Source organism: Chiloscyllium plagiosum, unplaced genomic scaffold, assembly GCF_037043375.1.
Source record: "Chiloscyllium plagiosum isolate Xiang-an unplaced genomic scaffold, Cpla_swu_hap1 HiC_scaffold_38, whole genome shotgun sequence".
Classification (NCBI taxonomy): domain Eukaryota; kingdom Metazoa; phylum Chordata; class Chondrichthyes; order Orectolobiformes; family Hemiscylliidae; genus Chiloscyllium; species Chiloscyllium plagiosum.
The window spans coordinates 28,675,477-28,695,475 of record NW_028270176.1 but is presented as its reverse complement, the minus strand read 5'-3'; the positions used below and the strand labels follow the sequence as shown (position 1 = coordinate 28,695,475).

At 51.7% G+C, this 19,999-nt stretch overlaps 1 protein-coding gene across 1 annotated transcript in view; it reads right to left on the bottom strand.

Annotated features, from left to right (window-relative positions):
- The window catches only part of LOC122548237 (D(2)-like dopamine receptor), a 28,283-nt gene extending 9,820 nt beyond the window's left edge, over positions 1-18,463 (bottom strand). The window contains exons 1-6 of the mRNA XM_087980895.1: positions 18,185-18,463; positions 7,726-7,835; positions 6,943-7,082; positions 4,787-4,986; positions 3,145-3,231; positions 1-246 (exon numbers count right to left, since the gene is read on the bottom strand). The exon at positions 1-246 is cut by the window's left edge and continues 94 nt beyond it. Of these exons, the coding sequence (XP_087837021.1) occupies positions 1-246; positions 3,145-3,231; positions 4,787-4,986; positions 6,943-7,082; positions 7,726-7,835; positions 18,185-18,454 (1,053 nt within the window). The 5' untranslated portion in view covers positions 18,455-18,463. The remainder of the gene's footprint in view (positions 247-3,144; positions 3,232-4,786; positions 4,987-6,942; positions 7,083-7,725; positions 7,836-18,184) is intronic.
- Positions 18,464-19,999: the final 1,536 nt, after the last annotated feature.

Here is a 19,999-nt window from a genome sequence, read left to right as displayed (position 1 = left end):
ATCCATGACCCTCGGCACCTCCGAGGTGTTGCTCCTGAAGAAACTCCCTGGGCCATCCCGTTCAGGATCCTGGGACACTTCGACAGAGGACGGCGCCTCCCACTTTCCAGCCGTCAGGCCGGAGCCAGAGGCAATGGCGCGCTGGAAAACCAAGGGAGTTCCTGCCGGCCTGGCCTTCCCAGGCTCCTCTCCACGGTGGGCCCTCTCAGCTCCTTCCGGTCCTGCCATCGCTTCCCGCACCAGCATCTAGGATTTTCCCAGAAGGAACAGAAAAGAGGGGAAGTCAACAGCCAGAACACCGAGCCAAGGAGGGGACAAGGAATAAGGAAAAATCTGTTCGGTGTGCCGCGGCTGCAGTGTGTGGGAGCTCCTGGACAACAGCACAAACACATCAGCAGTAAGTGTTTGGTCAGAAGCTTGGTGCCGGAGGTTGAGGCACGGCAATGGAGCAGGGTGGGCTGGGGGGGTGGGGGGGGAAGGAAAACCCTCCACAACAGGAGGGGTAGGGTTTTCCTATTGGATCGGTGCGCACGGACGAGAGAGGGTCACTGCCAACTGAGGAAGGTATGGAGACCCAGAGGGCAGAAACGTCTCCAGCCTCTGCAAGTGTCCGATGAATCTGCGGTTCTCACGCTCTGTTTGGATGGACAGAGAAACTTTAGGGGAGGTGTACAAACAGAGGGGGGGGGGGGGGAATGGGCCCACTTTGACCGACAGCAAACTCAATAAGACACAAACAAGTAGAAGACAGAGGGTGGTGGTGGAGGATTGTTTTTCAGACTGGAGGCCTGTGACCAGTGGAGTGCCACAAAGATCGGTGCTGGGCTCTCTACTTTTCATCATTTATTTAAATAATTTGGATGTGAGCATAAGAGGTACAGTTAGTAAGTTTGCAGATGACACCAAAATTGGGGGTGTAGTGGACAGCGAAGAGGGTTATCCCAGATTACAACAGGATCTTGATTAGATGGGCCAATGGGCTGAGAAGTTGCAGATGGAGTTTAATTCAGATCAATGCGAGATGCTGCATTTTGGGAAAACAAATCTTAGTAGGACTTATACACTTAATGGTAAGGTCCTAGGGAGTGTTGCTGAGCAAAGAGACCTTGGAGTGCAGGTTCATAGCTCCTTGAAACTGGAGTCGCAGGTAGATAGGAAAGTGAAGAAGGTGTTTGGTTTGCTTTCCTTTATTGGTCAGAGTACTGAGTACAGGAGTTGGGAGGTCATGTTGCGGCTGTACAGGACATTGGTTAGACCACTGTTGGAATATTGCGTGCAATTCTGGTCTCCTTCCTATCGGAAAGATGTTATGAAACTTGAAAGGGTTCAGAAAAGATTTACAAGGATGTTGCCAGGGTTGGAGGGTCTGAGCTACAGCGAGAGGCTGAACAGGCTGGGGCTGTTTTCCCTGGAGCGTCGGAGGCTGAGGGGTGACCTTATAGAGGTTTACAAAATTATGAGGGGCATGGATAGGGTAAATAGACAAAGTCTTTTCCCTGGGGTGGGGGAGTCCAGAACTAGAGGGCATAGGTTTATGGTGAGAGGGGAAAGACATAAAAGAGACCTAAGGGGCAACTCTTTCACGCAGAGGATGGTACGTGTATGGAATGAGCTGCCGGAGGAAGTGATGGAGGCTGGTACAATTACAGTATTTAAGAGGCATCTGGATGGGTATATGAATAGGAAGGGTTTGGAGGAATATGGGCCGGGTGCTGGCAGGTGGGACTGGATTAGGTTGGGATATCTGGGTCAGCATAGATGAGTTGGAGCGAAGGGTCTGTTTCCCTGCTGTACATCTCTATGACTTGAAGATGTGACCAGGGTGGACTGGGGGAGGGGTATAATCATCAAAATGGCCCGATGGTGCAATCTTCCCCTTTCAGTTTTTTTTTTGCCCCCACTCAGACGTCTGAGGTCAGGGCGCAGGATCGGATGAGCAGACTCCCTTCGTTGGCAGGATGGATGGGTTCGGAGGGAACATGGATTGCTTTACTGGGAAACCTGAGGATGACACTATCCCCTCATGTCAGGGAGGATCAGCTCTGAGAGCCAAGGCCCACATCAGGGGCCTGAGGGGGTGGGGCCTAGGGGGCAAGATGGAGGAACAGGAGTAGAAACTACCGGAAGCTGAGGCAAAGACGGCCATTCCATGAGAGACAGTGGAGACCAGAACCTTCCGAAAAGGAATTCCGAAGAAACAGAGGGAGGTCTGGGGATCTAGTGAGAGAATTGCCTCACTCGAAGAGCATCAAGGTGGGATAGCAACGATCGATGTTAATGTGCCCCGGGTTTCAGAGTCATCCCAACAGCGACAGGACAAAATGGAGATGCAGTAAGTCCCCAAATCCAGGCAGGATAAAGGACAGGGAAGGGAGCATCACGTGCCTATCGGTGAGCCGGGGAGGGGGTGGGGTTGGTGGGATTTGAATACCATGTTTGTGATTGGGAAGGTAATCAGGAAGTAACCCAGAAAAGTTCACCAATGGGAAGGGAGATGGTGGCAGAGCTGACACACCCCCTCACCCCCCAGTGTCTTTACTGCCATTGGGATTGTATCCAATGGGAGTGAATGGAAAGGGGGTTGATCCATTGGAATTGTATCCAATGGGAGTGAATGGGAAGGAGGTTGATCCATTGGGATTGTATCCAATGGGAGTGAATGGAAAGGGGGTTGATCCATTGGGATTGTATCCAATGGGAGTGAATGGAAAGGAGGTTGATCCATTGGGATTGTGTGTGGTGGGAGGGAATGGGAAAGGGGGTGATCCATTGGGATTGTGTCCAATGGGAGTGAATGGGAAGGGGGTTGATCCATTGAGATTGTGTCAATGGGAATGAATGGGAAGGGGGTTGATCCATTGGGATTGTGTGCAGTGGGAGGGAATGGGAAGGGGGTTGATCCATTGGGATTGTGTCCAATGGGAATGAATGGGAAAGGGGGTGATCCATTGGGATTGTGTGCAATGGGAGGGAATGGGAAGGGGGTTGATCCATTGGGATTGTGTCCAATGGGAGTGAATGGGAAGGGGCTTGATGCAGTGAAATGACTGGGACATCAGGAATTTAGGAATTCGGACAGGTCCAATTGGTCGGGAAAGTGACTGCGAGCTGAGAGGGGCCGGAACTCTCCAAACCCAATCTTACCAGTTTCTGTTTGTTCACACGCGTGTTCGCATGCGATTGGACCATTAAATTGCAAAGTTTAACATCTTCAGGATACGCACACTTATTCTGAAATGAAATAAAACCAGCAGAAATCTCCTCACAATGTGTGGGCACAAAAAGGGACTGACATAAATAATTAAAATTGGCATTTACAAAAGCGAGGTTCACAACTCTACCTGAATGTTCCCATCAAACACTCCCAGGACAGGGACAGTACAGGGTTAGATACAGAGTAAAGCTCCCTCTACACTGTCCCCCATCAAACACTCCCAGGACAGGGACAGCATGGGGTTAGATACGGAGTAAAGCTCCCTCTACACTGTCCCCCCATCAACACTCCCAGAACAGGGACAGTACAGAGTTAGATACAGAGTAAAGCTCCCTCTACACTGTCCCCCATCAAACACTCCCAGGACAGAGACAGCGTGGGGTTAGATACAGAGTAAAGCTCCCTCTACACTGTCCCCCATCAAACACTCCCAGGACAGGGACAGCATGGGGTTAGATACAGAGTAAAGCTCCCTCTACACTGTCCCCCCATCAACACTCCCAGGACAGGGACAGTACAGGGTTAGATACAGAGTAAAGCTCCCTCTACACTGTCCCCCATCAAACACTCCAGGACAGAGACAGCATGGGGTTAGATACAGAGTAAAGCTCCCTCTACACTGTCCCCCCATCACACACTCCCAGGACAGGGACAGCACGGGGTTAGACACAGAGTAAAGCTCCCTCTACACTGTCCCCCATCAAACACTCCCAGGACAGGGACAGCACGGGGTTAGATACAGAGTAAAGCTCCCTCTACACTGTCCCCCCATCAACACTCCCAGGACAGGGACAGCATGGGGTTAGATACAGAGTAAAGCTTCCTCTACACTGTCCCCCCATCAACACTCCCAGGACAGGGACAGTACAGGGTTAGATACAGAGTAAAGCTCCCTCTACACTGTCCCCCATCAAACACTCCCAGGACAGAGACAGCATGGGGTTAGATACAGAGTAAAGCTCCCTCTACACTGTCCCCCCATCACACACTCCCAGGACAGGGACAGCACGGGGTTAGATACAGAGTAAAGCTCCCTCTACACTGTCCCCCATCAAACACTCCCAGGACAGGGACAGCACGGGGTTAGATACAGAGTAAAGCTCCCTCTACACTGTCCCCCCATCAACACTCCCAGGACAGGGACAGCACGGGGTTAGATACAGAGTAAAGCTCCCTCTACACTGTCCCCCATCAAACCCTCCCAGGACAGGGACAGCATGGGGTTAGATACAGAGTAAAGATCCCTCTACACTGTCCCCCATCAAACCCTCCCAGGACAGGGTAGAGCAGGAGATTCATTTTGACCAATATCCAGCCCTGTATAAATCCCCTCCATCTGGCTCCTCCCTGGAATCCAGGGCTGGAAACAAATCTGTGGGGATGGGGAATCGTCTCCGATAGGAAACAGACGCAAGCCGCTGGGAGCCCATGTCAAATGGGGTCCTTGTCCATGGGGTGTGGGGCAGGATTTACCCTCCCTGTGTCCGGAGGGGCTAGGTGAAAGCCCTGCACCCCCAAACCACTCAGTCCCTGTGCCCATTGCTAGCTCCTTCCCGCCCGCGCTGGGCCTACCTTGCTACGTGCCTGGGCCTCCTGTTCCGTAGCAGCGTGTATCCTCTTCACTGCCACCCGTCTCCTCCTCCGTCTCAGCACGGCGTAGATCTGGACGTAAACCAGCAGGGTCACGATGAAGGGAGCGTAGAAGGAGACGATCGAGGAATACAAGACGAAGGAAGGGTTGATGATGACGCAGACTGTCTCATCGCTATTCTCTGCCAGGGGAGAAGGTACGTTTTACAACCTCTGCGTTGGAGGGACCTTATAGAGGTTTATAAAACCATGAGGGGCATGGATAGGATAAATAGACAAAGTCTTTTCCCTGGGGTGGGGGAGTCCAGAACTAGAGGGCATAGGTTTAGGGTGAGAGGGGAAAGATATAAAAGAGACCCAAGGGACAACTTTTTCACTCAGAGGGTGGTACGTGTATGGAATGAGCTGCCAGAGGAAGTGGTGGAGGCTGGTACAATTACAACATTTAAGAGGCATTTGGATGGGTATATGAATAGGAAGGGTTTGGAGGGATATGGCAAAAGTGGGTACTGGAGATGCTGGAAATTAGAGTCACGATTAGAATGATGCTGGAAAAGCACAGCAGGTCAGGCAGCATCCGAGGAGCAGGAAAATCAATGTTTCAGGCAAAAGTCCTTCATCAGGAAAGATGAAGGGATATGGGCGAAGTGCTGGCAAATAGGATTAGATTGGGTTGGGCTATCTGGACGAGTGGGACCAACGGGTCTGTTTCCATGCTGTACATCTCTGACTCAAAGATGTGACCAGGGTGGACTGGGGGAGGGGTGTAATCATCAAAATGGCCGATGGTGCAATCTTCCCCTTTCAGTTGGTTTTGTTTGCCCCCACTCAGACATCTGGGGAGATGGGGGTTTAGTGTTTCATCCCTCACACGGACATCGATCACCCAATCTTGGCCTGGCCATGGGAAGGTGGTGGTGAGCTGCTGGTGTTGGAGGTCACACAGCAGGCTCCCTGCTTTTCCCACAATGCTGTTGGGGAACGACGTGGCCTAGCCACTGACAGGGACAATCGAACAGGCCGAGGGTCACGCCTCTCTGACAGACGGGGGCAACGGGAGGTATGCCCGGCCATCACCTGACGAATTCCGAAAGGGGCTTTCAATCAGGTCGATGGGGGGAAGATGTTTCCGATTGTCAGGGAGTTTGGAAGGTGGAGCGGGGGAGCAGAAGTTGCAGGTGCTGGAGGCAGACAACAGCAAGGAGGCATTCCAAAAAATCCGAATGGAAATTCAGGAGGAACATCTTTCCCCAGGGGAGTGGGGGGGAATGTGGGACTGACTCCCACAGGGAGTGGGTGGGGAATGTGGGACTCGCTCCCACAGGGAGTGGGTGGGGAATGTGGGACTCGCTCCCACAGGGAGTGGGGGGAGTGGGGAATTAATATCGAAGGGGGAAGCTGGATAAACACACAAGGGAGAATTGATATACAAAGGTCCTGCCAATGCTGGCGATCTGGATCAATAACAGCAAGTACTGAAGAGACTCAGCAGAAGCAGCAGCTATAAAGCCCTTGTTAGACCGCAGTTGGAGTAGTGTGTGCAGAAGGAAGCTGTAGAGCGAGGGGGGAGAAGATTCACCAGGACGTTGCCAGGTCTCCTGTGCAAGGGGCTGTGAGGAAATATTAAAAAGACCAGGATTATTTTCACTGGAAGGATGGCGGCTGTAGAGGAGACCTGATAGAGGGCTAAAACATTACGAGAGGCATAGACAGGGTGGGATAGTCAGAGGCTTTCTCCCAGGGTCAAAGTTTCAATTACAAGGGGACACAGGTTCCAGGTGAGAGAAGGAGGTTTAAGGAGATGTGCGAGGGAAGTCTTTCACACAGAGAGCAGTAGGAACTGGGAACGCACTGCCAGAAGGGGTGGGGGGGAAGTCGGCACGTTGGAGACATTGAAAAGTTATCTGGATGAGTACAGGAATAGGGAGGGAATAGAGGGATACGGACTGAATAAGGGCAGAGGGTTTGTTTTTTAGTTTAGTGAGGGCATGAGGATCAGCACAGACTTGGAGGGCCGAAGGGCCTGTTCCTGCGCTGTATGTCTCTTTGGTTCTTTCTGTGTGGTGGTGTCCGTAGTGAGAGCAGTGACCTCAGGGAACAACTGTACCCACCCCACTCCCCACAAGCCCATGTCTTACCCGGATGATTCTTCAGCCCGAAGAGGAGCGGGCAGGAGATGGCGAAGGACAGCGCCCAGACCATCGTGATCATCAGAGTGACCCTCCGCTTGGAACTGTACCGTGTGTTATACAGCATCGGCATGGCGACAGCCATGTACCTGTGAGGGGGAGAGGGTGGGGAAGGATACGGAACAGGTTAGAGCTGACCAGGTCGGAATGGGCGTCTTGCAGTTCCAAAATGGCAGACAAATGAAGCCGAGGGAGGTGGTTTCGATGGGCCGAATGGCCTCCACCCAGCCCCCAGAGCAGCCGCTCGGTCTCAGGGACAGCGTTCAGACAGGGAGACCTGTGAGATCAGACTCCAGATCCAGGTAGGCCTCAACACCCGGCCCAGCCTGACCCGCGATGGGCTGAAGGTAAACACACTGCCCAGTGGGGAAAGACCACTCCTGCCGCAGTTAAATGGGGGGGTCTGTTCAGTTAGCCCACCCTCCCACTGCCTCCAACATAATCTTGTGTGAGTCGGAAAGGCCACTCTGATATTTGTGTCTCCAAATGCTACCATACAGAAGCGAACTGCTTCAGTGACTGTGTGTTTATGGAAACACATTCTTACAAACAAAGTATGATGTTGAAATAAAAGAAAGGGAGCATGGTCCAACCACACACTCGCACTCACACACGTGCGCGCGCACATGCGACAGGAAGGGGAGGACAGAGGAGGGCTGTCCAAATAAATCCCCACTCGAACAGCCTGTTTCTGCCCCGGCAAGGCCTCAGCCCCGGTCCCCTCAGCGTTACCTGTCGATGCTGATGGCGCACAGGTTCAGGATGCTGGCCGTACAGAACATTACGTCGAGCGTCACAAAGATGTCACAGTGAACCCAACCAAACCGCCACTCGCCAACGACCTGCGGAGAGGAGAGAGCGGAAGGAAGGTGGGGCACGGATCGAGGGGAATACCCTACCTCCCCGTCCCCCCGTCACCGCCCCCCCACCCCCCCACCACACCCCGTCGCACATCCAACCCACAAGGCCATCGAGAAAGACTGCAACTCCTCCCCACAATTAACTCCAGACCCACACTGAAACATGAACTCTTCCCCCCTCACTCACAGACTCAGGGGTGACCTGTACTAACATCTCCATGTGGGCCCCGGTGTTAAAAATCACTTTTGCAAACTCCATGGGAGGTCCCAACAGATCAAAGGCACTGGAGAAACCCGGAAGAAGACTTAGAAGCTTGAACAGACACACCAGCAGATTCAGGAACAGCTTCTTCTCAGCTGTCATTAGACTGATGAATGGACTCTCTAGGTTCAGATAACGCTGACCTCATCAATGTTGATCCTACCCAGCGCACCTCCTGTGAGGTGTTACCGGTGGCCTCTGTCTAAGTTTTTCTCACCCTATCAGCTGTCCGTCCTTGCTGGCTATGATCTGCCCGTACTGGTCACAAACAAAGCTTTTCACTGTGCTGAGGTACACATGACAATAGATCACATCGAAAGGATAAAATTGCTGTCTCTTTCTTTCGATGCGACATGTAATTTTTTTCTACTCATCGATTTTTTAAAAATGAAATCATATCAGTAAATGATTGACACACAAAATGAAGTCTAGGTAGCTTCATATTCCATAAACAAAACTTGAAGTGAACGATTTAATCTGCCTTTCACGGTGGCTCAGTGGTTAGCACTGCTGCCTCCCAGCACCAGGGACCTGGGTTCAATGCCAACCCCAGGTGACTGTCTGTGTGGAGTTTGCACATTCTCCCCGTGTCTGTGTGGGTTTCCTCTGGGTGCTCCAGTTCCCTCCCACAATCCAAAGATGTGTAGGTTAGGGTGGATTGGCCATGCTACATTGTCCCATAGTGTCCAAGGATGTGCACATTGGGGTGGATTGGCCATGCTAAATTGTCCCATAGTGCCCAGAGATGTGCAGGTTAAGGTGAATTGACCATGCTAAATTGTCCCATAGTGCCCAGGGATGTGTGGGTTAGGGTGGATTGGCCATGCTAAATTGCCCCCTAATATCCAGGGATGTGCAGGTTAGGGTGGATTGGCCATGCTAAATTGTCCCATAGTGTGCAGGGATGTGCAGGTTAGGGTGGATTGACCATGCTAAATTGTTCCATAGTGCCCAGGGATGTACAGGTTAGGGTGGATTGGCCATGCTAAATTGTCCCATAGTGTCCAGGGATGTGTAGGTTAGGGTGGATTGGCCATGCTAAATTGTCCCATAGTGTCCGGGGATGTGTAGGTTAGGGTGGATTGGCCATGCTAAATTGTCCCATAGTGTCCAGGGATGTACAGGTTAGGGTGGATTGGCCATGCTAAATTGTCCCATAGTGTCCAGGGATGTGTAGGTTAGGGTGGATTGGCCATGCTAAATTGTCCCATAGTGTCCAGGGATGTGTAGGTTAGGGTGGATTGGCCATGCTAAATTGTCCCATAGTGCCCCAGGGATGTGTAGGTTAGGGTGGATTGGCCATGCTAAATTGTTCCATAGTGTGCAGGGATGTGCAGGTTAGGGTGGATTGACCATGCTAAATTGTTCCATAGTGCCCAGGGATGTACAGGTTAGGGTGGATTGGCCATGCTAAATTGTCCCATAGTGTCCAGGGATGTGTAGGTTAGGGTGGATTGGCCATGCTAAATTGTCCCATAGTGTCCAGGGATGTGTAGGTTAGGGTGGATTGGCCATGCTAAATTGTCCCATAGTGTCCAGGGATGTGTAGGTTAGGGTGGATTGGCCATGCTAAATTGTCCCATAGTGCCCCAGGGATGTGTAGGTTAGGGTGGATTGGCCATGCTAAATTGTCCCATAGTGTCCAGGGATGTGTAGGTTAGGGTGGATTGGCCATGCTGAATTGTCCCATAGTGTCCAGGGATGTGTAGGTTAGGGTGGATTGGCCATGCTAAATTGTCCCATAGTGCCCAGGGATGTGTAGGTTAGGGTGGATTGGCCATGCTAAATTGTCCCATAGTGTCCAGGGATGTGTAGGTTAGGGTGGATTGGCCATGCTAAATTGTCCCATCGTGTCCAGGGATGTGTAGGTTAGGGTGGATTGGCCATGCTAAATTGTCCCATAGTGCCCAGGGATGTGTAGGTTAGGGTGGATTGGCCATGCTAAATTGTCCCATAGTGCCCAGGGATGTGTAGGTTAGGGTGGATTGGCCATGCTAAATTGTCCCATAGTGCCCAGGGATGTGTAGGTTAGGGTGGATTGGCCATGCTAAATTGTCCCATAGTGCACAGGGATGTGCAGGTTAGGGTGGATTGGCCATGCTAAATTGTCCCATAGTGCCCAGGGATGTGTAGGTTAGGGTGGATTGGCCATGCTAAATTGTCCCATAGTGCCCAGGGATGTGTAGGTTAGGGTGGATTGGCCATGCTAAATTGTCCCATAGTGCCCAGGGATGTGTAGGTTAGGGTGGATTGGCCATGCTAAATTGTTCCATAGTGTGCAGGGATGTGCAGGTTAGGGTGGATTGACCATGCTAAATTGTTCCATAGTGCCCAGGGATGTACAGGTTAGGGTGGATTGGCCATGCTAAATTGTCCCATAGTGTCCAGGGATGTGTAGGTTAGGGTGGATTGGCCATGCTAAATTGTCCCATAGTGTCCGGGGATGTGTAGGTTAGAGTGGATTGGCCATGCTAAATTGTCCCATAGTGTCCAGGGATGTGTAGGTTAGGGTGGATTGGCCATGCTAAATTGTCCCATAGTGCCCCAGGGATGTGTAGGTTAGGGTGGATTGGCCATGCTAAATTGTCCCATAGTGTCCAGGGATGTGTAGGTTAGGGTGGATTGGCCATGCTGAATTGTCCCATAGTGTCCAGGGATGTGTAGGTTAGGGTGGATTGGCCATGCTAAATTGTCCCATAGTGCCCAGGGATGTGTAGGTTAGGGTGGATTGGCCATGCTAAATTGTCCCATAGTGTCCAGGGATGTGTAGGTTAGGGTGGATTGGCCATGCTAAATTGTCCCATCGTGTCCAGGGATGTGTAGGTTAGGGTGGATTGGCCATGCTAAATTGTCCCATAGTGCCCAGGGATGTGTAGGTTAGGGTGGATTGGCCATGCTAAATTGTCCCATAGTGCCCAGGGATGTGTAGGTTAGGGTGGATTGGCCATGCTAAATTGTCCCATAGTGCCCAGGGATGTGTAGGTTAGGGTGGATTGGCCATGCTAAATTGTCCCATAGTGCACAGGGATGTGCAGGTTAGGGTGGATTGGCCATGCTAAATTGTCCCATAGTGCCCAGGGATGTGTAGGTTAGGGTGGATTGGCCATGCTAAATTGTCCCATAGTGCCCAGGGATGTGTAGGTTAGGGTGGATTGGCCATGCTAAATTGTCCCATAGTGCCCAGGGATGTGTAGGTTAGGGTGGATTGGCCATGCTAAATTGTCCCATAGTGCCCAGGGATGTGCAGGTTAGGGTGGATTGGCCATGCTAAATTGTCCCATAGTGCCCAGGGATGTGTAGGTTAGGGTGGATTGGCCATGCTAAATTGTCCCATAGTGCACAGGGATGTGCAGGTTAGGGTGGATTGGCCATGCTAAATTGTCCCATAGTGCCCAGGGATGTGTAGGTTAGGGTGGATTGGCCATGCTAAATTGTCCCATAGTGCACAGGGATGTGCAGGTTAGGGTGGATTGGCCATGCTAAATTGTCCCATAGTGCCCAGGGATGTGTAGGTTAGGGTGGATTGGCCATGCTAAATTGTCCCATAGTGCCCAGGGATGTGTAGGTTAGGGTGGATTGGCCATGCTAAATTGTCCCATAGTGCCCAGGGATGTGCAGGTTAGGGTGGATTGGCCATGCTAAATTGTCCCATAGTGCCCAGGGATGTGGAGGTTAGGGTGGATTGGCCATGGGAAATGCAGGGTTACAGGGATGGGCCTGGGTGAGATGTGCTTCAGAGGGTTGGTGTGGAGCCAATGGGCTGAATGGCCTGTTTCCTTGTTGCACTCATTCTGGCACGTGTCACAGTAGCGTTGTGACAGTGTTCTGTTGAGAAACTAACACTTCTGTCTGCACCTAACATGAATCAGGAGTATATTGTTTGTCACTGCCTTAACTTGTGGCTGTTAGATCATTATTGTAAACCACAGAAAATGCAAAAATTGTAATTCGGGTCACTCCAAAGATGGCGATTGTACCGAGAGATTAAACTGTCATTGACAGCCAAGATAATGAGGAATATAAATTAACTTGACAAGGGGCTGCAGAAGTAACTCAGAGTCAGTTTTATTTCCAATGTCACTAATTTAGTTCCAGATTTAATTGTATGGTTAGAACACAAGCGAAGTCATTACACAACATCAATGAGCCCACTGTTGACGATAAGGGATAAATATTTGATCATTTCTGCACCGACGGATACATGGCTTTAACGGCTCCCTCCTCCATTTGATGTGGGAATGAGGATTTGGGAATGAGTGTGGATAACAGAGCGGGGGGGGAGGTTGGAGGGGGTCAAAGAATGTCTCCAACACCACCTGTTGGCCATCTTGGTGTGGTTACAAGCTGGGGAATGGGAATGGGGGAGTAGGCCAGACCTGTACCCACTGGAGTTCACTGGGTGACCTGTGGAACAAAGAACGAAGAAAGTGTACAGCCCAGGAACAGGCCCTTCGGCCCTCCAAGCCTGAGCCGATCCAAATCCACTGTCTAAACCTGTTGGTCAATTCCTAAGCATCTGTATCCCTCTGCTCCCCACCTACTCATGCATCTGTCCAGACGCATCTTAAATGAATCTACCGTGCCTGCCTCTGCCACCTCTGCTGGCAATGCGTTCCAGGCACCTACCACCCTCTGTGTGAAGTACTTGCCCTGTGTATCCCCCTTAAAGTTACCACCTCTCACTTTGAAAGCATGACCTCTCGTTGTTGAATCCTTCACCCTGGGAGAACACTTGCTCTACCCAGAGTATGGGAGTAGAGTATGGGAGCTGGAGTAGGCCCCTCGATCCTGTTCACCCAGTCAAAGTGATCGCCCATCCCAATCCCCACCTGTATCCCTAAGAACTATCCCCAACTCCTCCTGGAAACCATTCCAAGCTCTCTTCTCCACTTCCCATTCCTGGTGAAGGGCTCCTGCCCTGAACTTCGATTTTCCTGCTCCGCGGATGCTGCCTGACCTGCCGGGCTTTTCCAGCGCCGCACTCTGATCTTGACTCCTCTGGGAGTCAGCCAATCCCACCGGATCGCCGCTGTCAGGGTGCGGATGTTTCTTCACACCTCAGTCTGTGATGGCCTCTCTCCCGTACGCTGAGCCCTGTGTGATTGCCCGTCCCTGAGCTTCCCCGCTCACCGGGAACAGCCTTCCTGGGCCTGTTCTACCCGGTCCTGGCAGAACATTACAAGCCTCTCCCTTCAGGACTCCGGTGAGTATAAACCAAACTGATTTCAACTCCCCCTCAAACGTCAGTCCTGCCGTCACATGGGGAATCAGGTTTGGTGAGCGTTCCCCGCAGTCTCTCCATCGCCAGAACGTCCTTCCTCAGATGTTGCAGCTGTACAGTGTGCTGTCCAGGCCACACCTGGAATACTGTGTGCAGTTTCGGTCTCCTCACTTGAGAAAGAATGGACTGGAGGGGGGTCACAGGAGGTTCTCTGGGTTGATTGTGCGGTGCTGGAAAAGCGCAGCAGCATCTGCGAAGCAGGAGAATCGTCGTTTTGGGAATAGGCCCTTATCAGGAATCAGCACCTGCAGTCCTCACTTTCTCCTCACTGAGTTGAATCCGGAGTTGAGGGGGTTGGCTTATGAGGAGAGACTCGGATTATATTCATTGCAGTTCAGCAGAATGAGGGGGGGATCTTATAGAAACATATAAAATGGTTAGCACTGCTGCCTCACAGCACCAGGGACACAGGTTCGATTCCAGCCTCGGGCGACTGACTGTGTGGAGTTTGCACATTCTCCCCGTGTCTGTGTGGGTTTCCTCCGGGTGCTCCGGTTTCCTCCCACAGTCCAATGATGTGCAGGGTCAGGTGAATTGGCCAGAGCTAATTTGCCCATAGTGATAGGTGATTTAGTCGGAGGGAAAAGGGTCTGGGTGGGTTACTCTTCGGAGGGTCGGTGTGGACTGGTTGGGCCGAAGGGCCTGTTTGCACACTGTAGGGAATCTAATCTAAAATTACGAAGGGGATGGATAAGATAGAAGCAGGGAGGATGTTTCCACGGGCAGGTGAAACTAGGACAAGAGGACATAGCCCCAAGATTAGAGAGAGCAGATTTAGGACTGAATTGAGAAGAAACGTCTTCACTCAGAGGGTTGTGAATCTGTGGAATTCCCTGCCCAGGGAAGTAGTTGAAACTATTTCAGTAAGGGTTTTGAAAACTGAGGTAGATTTTTATTTTGAACAACGAAGGAATTAGGTGTTACGGTGAGGGGGACAGGTAAGTGGCGTTGTGCCCATGAAAAGATTGGCCGTGATCTTACTGACTGGTGAAGCAGGATCCAAGGGCCAGACGGCCTATCCTGCTCCCAGTCCTTATTACAAAATGTAGTTAAGGAGATCCTCCCCAAACTGCAGGTACAATCCGACCGGGAAGTGGGTCTTCCCATGGCCCCTGTACAATCCCCGATCTCCTGAATCAGACTCGGAAGACCCTGAGAGGATGCAGGGGGTTGGATGCTGGGAGGACGGATCCCCCGGTGGCAGAGACTGGAATTGGGGGCGTTGAGGGGGAGACGCTGGATACAATTCCGAAATGAGATTAGATTAGATTACTTACCGTGTGGAAACAGGCCCTTCGGCCCAACAAGTCCACACCGACCCGCCGAAGAGCAACCCACCCAGACCCATTCCCCTACATTTACCCCTTCACCTAACTCTACAGGCAATTTAGCATGGCCAATCCACCCTAACCTGCACATCCCTGGACACTATGGGACAATTTAGCATGGCCAATCCACCCTAACCTGCACATCCCTGGACACTATGGGACAATTTAGCATGGCCAATCCACCTTAACCTACACATCCCTGGGCACTATGGGACAATTTAGCATGGCCAATCCACCCTAACCTGCACATCCCTGGACACTATGGGACAATTTAGCCTGGCCAATCCACCCTAACCTGCACATCCCTGGACACTATGGGACAATTTAGCATGGCCAATCCACCCTAACCTGCATATCCCTGGACATTATGGGACAATTTAGCATGGCCAATCCACCCTAACCTGCATATCCCTGGACACTATGGGACAATTTAGCATGGCCAATCCACCTTAACCTACACATCCCTGGGCACTATGGGACAATTTAGCATGGCCAATCCACTCTAACCTACAATTTCCTGAGCACTATGGGACAATTTAGCATGGCCAATCCACCCTAACCTACACATCCCTGGGCACTATGGGACAATTTAGCATGGTCAATCCACCCTAACCTGCACATCCCTGGGCACTATGGGACAATTTAGCATGGTCAATCCACCCTAACCTGCACATCCCTGGGCACTATGGGACAATTTAGCATGGCCAATCCACCCTAACCTACACATCCCTGGACACTATGGGACAATTTAGCATGGCCAATCCACCCTAACCTGCACATCCCTGGACACTATGGGACAATTTAGCATGGCCAATCCACCCTAACCTGCACATCCCTGGACACTATGGGACAATTTAGCATGGCCAATTCACCATAACCTGCACATCTTTGGACTGTGGGAGGAAACCGGAGCACCCGGAGGAAACCCATACAGACACGGGGAGAACGTGCAAACTCCACACAGTCAGTCGCCTGAGGCTGGAATCGAACCTGTGTCCCTGACGCTGTGAGGCAGCAGTGCTAACCGCTGAGCCACAGATGTCTACCGTCATATAAGGAAGGGAGCTCTCACAGAGTCCGACTGCACGGAAACAGACCCTTCGGCCCAACCAGTCCACTCTGACCGTAATCCCAAACTAAACTAGTCCCACCAGCCTGCTCCTGGCCCACCTCCCTCTAACCCTTTCCTGCTCATGTCCTTATCCAAATGTCTTTTAAACATTGTAACTGTCCCCACACCCCCCACTTCCTCAGGAAGCTCATGCCACACCCTCTGTCTAAAACATTTGCCCTCTCATGTCCCTTTTACATGTCTCTCTTCTCACCTTAAAAAAAAGTGTGCCCTCTAGTCTTGAAATCTCGGGAACAGGCACCCTCCACTCACCCTATCTATACGCCTCCTTATTTTATAGATCTCTGCCAGGTCGTTTCTCAGCCTCCTACACTCCAGTGAAAAATGTCCTGGCCTATCCCGCCTCTCCTTAAATCTCAAACCCTCCCATTCTAGACAACGATAGAATGGAAAGCCAGAGTGCAAATGTCTATTACGAGGGGCCGTAACTTAAAGGTGATTGGAGGAAGGTTTAGGGGAGATGTCAGAGGGAGGTTCTTTACACAGAGAGTGGTGGGTGTGTGGAATGCACTGGCAGCGGTGAGAGTAGAGTCAGATACATTAGGGGCATTTAAGCAACTCTTGGATTGACATATGGAGGATAGTACAATGAAGGGTTATGTAGGTTAGTCTGATATTAGAGTAGGATCAAAGGCCAGCACAATATCAAGGGCTGAAGGGCCTGTACTGTGCTGGACTGTTCTATGTTCTACACCCTGGTAAATCTCTTCTGAACCCTCTCCAGTTTAATAATATCCTTCCTAAAACAGGATGACCAGGACTGGACTCAGTACTCCAGCAGAAGCCTCACCAACATCCTGTACAACCCCCTCACAAAAGGTCCTTAAACTCACTTCCCTCATGAGAAGATAGAGTCACTGAGTGGGAATACAGCAGAGGGCGATAGTCTCGGAGGTAGGTGGCCAAGGGATATGTGAGGAATAACAGGAAGTGTGGAGGATCAGTGGGACATTGGTGTGCACATCATCTAGTCACTTAAGGCATGAGGATAGGGAGATAAAAGTGGTTCATTACTGGGTATATGTTCTCTAGAGTGTTGAAGAATGGCATTTTCCACCATACAAACTATATTTTGTAATTCACTTGCGTGACATGGGTACAGAGTGTATCATTTACAAGATTCACTAAAGACCCTCAGGCATCACCTTCCAAACCCACGGCCACTTCCATCTAGAAGGACAAGGGGCAGCAGGTACATGGGGACACCACTCCCAGCAAGTTCCCCTCTGAGCCCCTCACCTTCCCGACTTGGAAATATATCTCCCGTTCCTTCCTGGGTCAGAATCCTGGGATTCCCTCCCTCAGGGGCATTGTGGGTCAACCCACAGCACATGGACTGCAGCAGGTCAAGAAGGCAGCTCACCCCCACCTTCTCAAAGGGAGGGGGGGGGGGGGCATCTAGGGACGGGGCGATAAATGATGGGCCTCAGCCAGTGACGTCCCCACGTCCCACAAATGAATAAGAAGGACTGCCAGCAACGGTTGGGTAGTGAACAAATGTTTTACCGCATTCTTAAAACTAAAGCTGCCATTGTTAGTGCTAGAAACACTCAGAAAGGAATAAGGTGCCAAGGGATTAAAGCAAATTCATGACTCGGTCCACGGACTGGCCTGAGGTCAAGGTGAAACCTGCCTGAGAGCCAAGATGGCGGAATTGTTTCCAGCTTCTCCAATGTACGGATGATCAGGCCAGGAGGCGAAATGGGGCGGAGGAGAGAATTTGGGGCCTTTTCTATTGGGTGACTGGTTGGGGGGGTCTGAGACCTTTCCGGAACCTTCCACCAACCCCCAGCCCAGGAATAACCCTGACGCACAAGGTCAGTACTGAGCAGGCCCCAGACCTTTCCAGAACCTTCCGCTAACCCTGGCCCGGGATCGCTGACCCATAAGCAGGCCCGAGTCCTTTCCGGAACCTTCCGCTAACATCAGCCCAGGAATTGCTGAAGCACGAGGTCAGTACTGAGTAGGCCCCAGACCTTTCCAGATCCTTCCGCCAAGCCTGGCCCAGGGAGCGCTAACCCACGAGGTCAGCACCGAGCAGGCCCTAGACCTTTCCAGAACCTTCCACCAACCCCAGTGCGGTGACTGCTGACCCATGAGGTCAGTACTGAGAAGGCCCTAGACCTTTCTGGAACCTTCTGCTGACTCTGGCCCAGGAATTGCTGACCCACGAGGTCAGTACCAAGTGGGCCCCAGACCTTTCCAGAGCCTTCCGCCAACCTGGGCGCGGTGATGGCTGGCCCACGAGGTCAGTACTGAGCAGGCCCTAGACCTTGCCGGAACCTTCCGCTGACCCCAGCCCAAGGACTGAGAAGTGGGTGGCATTACCTCGAGGTAGACGACCCAAGGCATGACCAGGGTGGCCACCAGCAGATCCGCCACTGCCAAGCTGACGATGAGGTAGTTGGTGGTGGTCTGCAGCGCTCTCTCCCGCGACACCGCCAAGCACACCAGCACATTGCCGAAAACCACAGTGAAGATCAGGAGACTGAGCAGCGCCGCGTAGTAATTGTAACGGGGCCTGCACTGATCGACAGTCCCATTGGTCCACACCATCAGCTCTGTGTCGTTCAGGGCCGCCATGTTCAGGGTGGCCATCGACCGTGACCTCTGACCTCCCCCTTGGTGACCTGCAGATGGAAGGAAGGAGACACAATTGACCAAAAAGAACCGAGTGGGAGGGGGCAGAGGGAACCTTATAACCCGATGGGTGACAGAACATGTGGGTAAGGAAACCATCTCGGGATGCTTTTCTTCAGCAGGAGAGCAGCTGAACGCAAGGCAAGGAATGTTCCAGAAACAGGCAGCGCCAGAGAAACTCACCAGCATCTGTGGAGAGGGAAGCAGAGGAAGGGTCACTGGACCCGAAACATCAACTCTGATTTCTCTCCATGGACCTGCTGTGTTTTTCCGGCATTTTCCGTTTCTGAAGGAGGGTCACCTGGATGCCAAACCTTAACTCCCCTTGAATTTAGTGGGATCTTCCTGTGCACTCTTTTCGGCACCTCCTCCATCGCCACTTTTTTTGTTAAGATTCCCTACAGTGTGGAAACAGGCCCTTCAGTCCAACCCTCCGAAGAATAACCCACCCAGACCCATTTCCCTCTGACTAATGCACCTAACACTACGGGCAATTTAGTATGGCCAATTCACCTGACCTGCACATCTTTGGACTGTGGGAGGAAACCGGAGCACCCAGAGGAAACCCAGACAGACACGGGGAGAACGTGCAAACTCCACACAGACAGTCGCCTGAGGGTGGAATCGAACCTGGGACCCTGGTGCTGTGAGGCAGCAGTGCTAACCACTGAGCCACCCTGACACCCTAGACTTGACCCATCACAACAACCCAGAAACACATTCCTCCCCTTTACAGAGGGGCAGTTGGACACAAGAGTCTAAAGTTCACTCCCAAACCGTCAAAACGCTCCCTCTACATTTACCGGGTTGGCCTTTGTACAATATAATGAAATATAACGTTTACTAGAGGTGCACGATTGAAAGTTCAACAGGAAAGTTCAACGCAAGCTAACTGCCTCATAAAAGAACGGGATTAGATTAGATTACTTACGGTGTGGAAACAGGCCCTTCAGCCCAACACGTCCATACCGACCCACATACCACCCAGACCCATACTTCTACATTAACCCCTTCACCTAACACTACAGGCAATTTAGCGTGGCCAATTCACCTGACCCTGCACATTTGTGGCAGGGAACCCACGCAGACACGGGGAGAACATGCAAACTCCACACAGAGGGTCGCCTGAGGCGGGAATTGAACCCGGGTCTCTGGCGCTGTGAGGCAGCAGTGCTAACCACTGTGCCACCGTGCCGCCCAGGGATTGGGGCAAATTCAACTGAGGCGAATCAGACATTGTTCATGGACCATTTACTATCTGTGACCAATTCATACAAGACCCAGCGCTTCCAACGTCTCAAGGAATTCATCCAAACCGAGTGAACAGCACGCTCGCTCAGTCCTCAACTATCATTGAGTGCCTGTTGGCTCACATACAAATTTATCCAACACACAGTGTCTCTAGGGAGTCTGATAAGTCAGCCCCCCCACCTCCCCCCCCACCCCCCGCCGCCGCCCCCCTCCCCCGCCACCTCAGTTCTGGCATCTTTGTAAATCAATTAT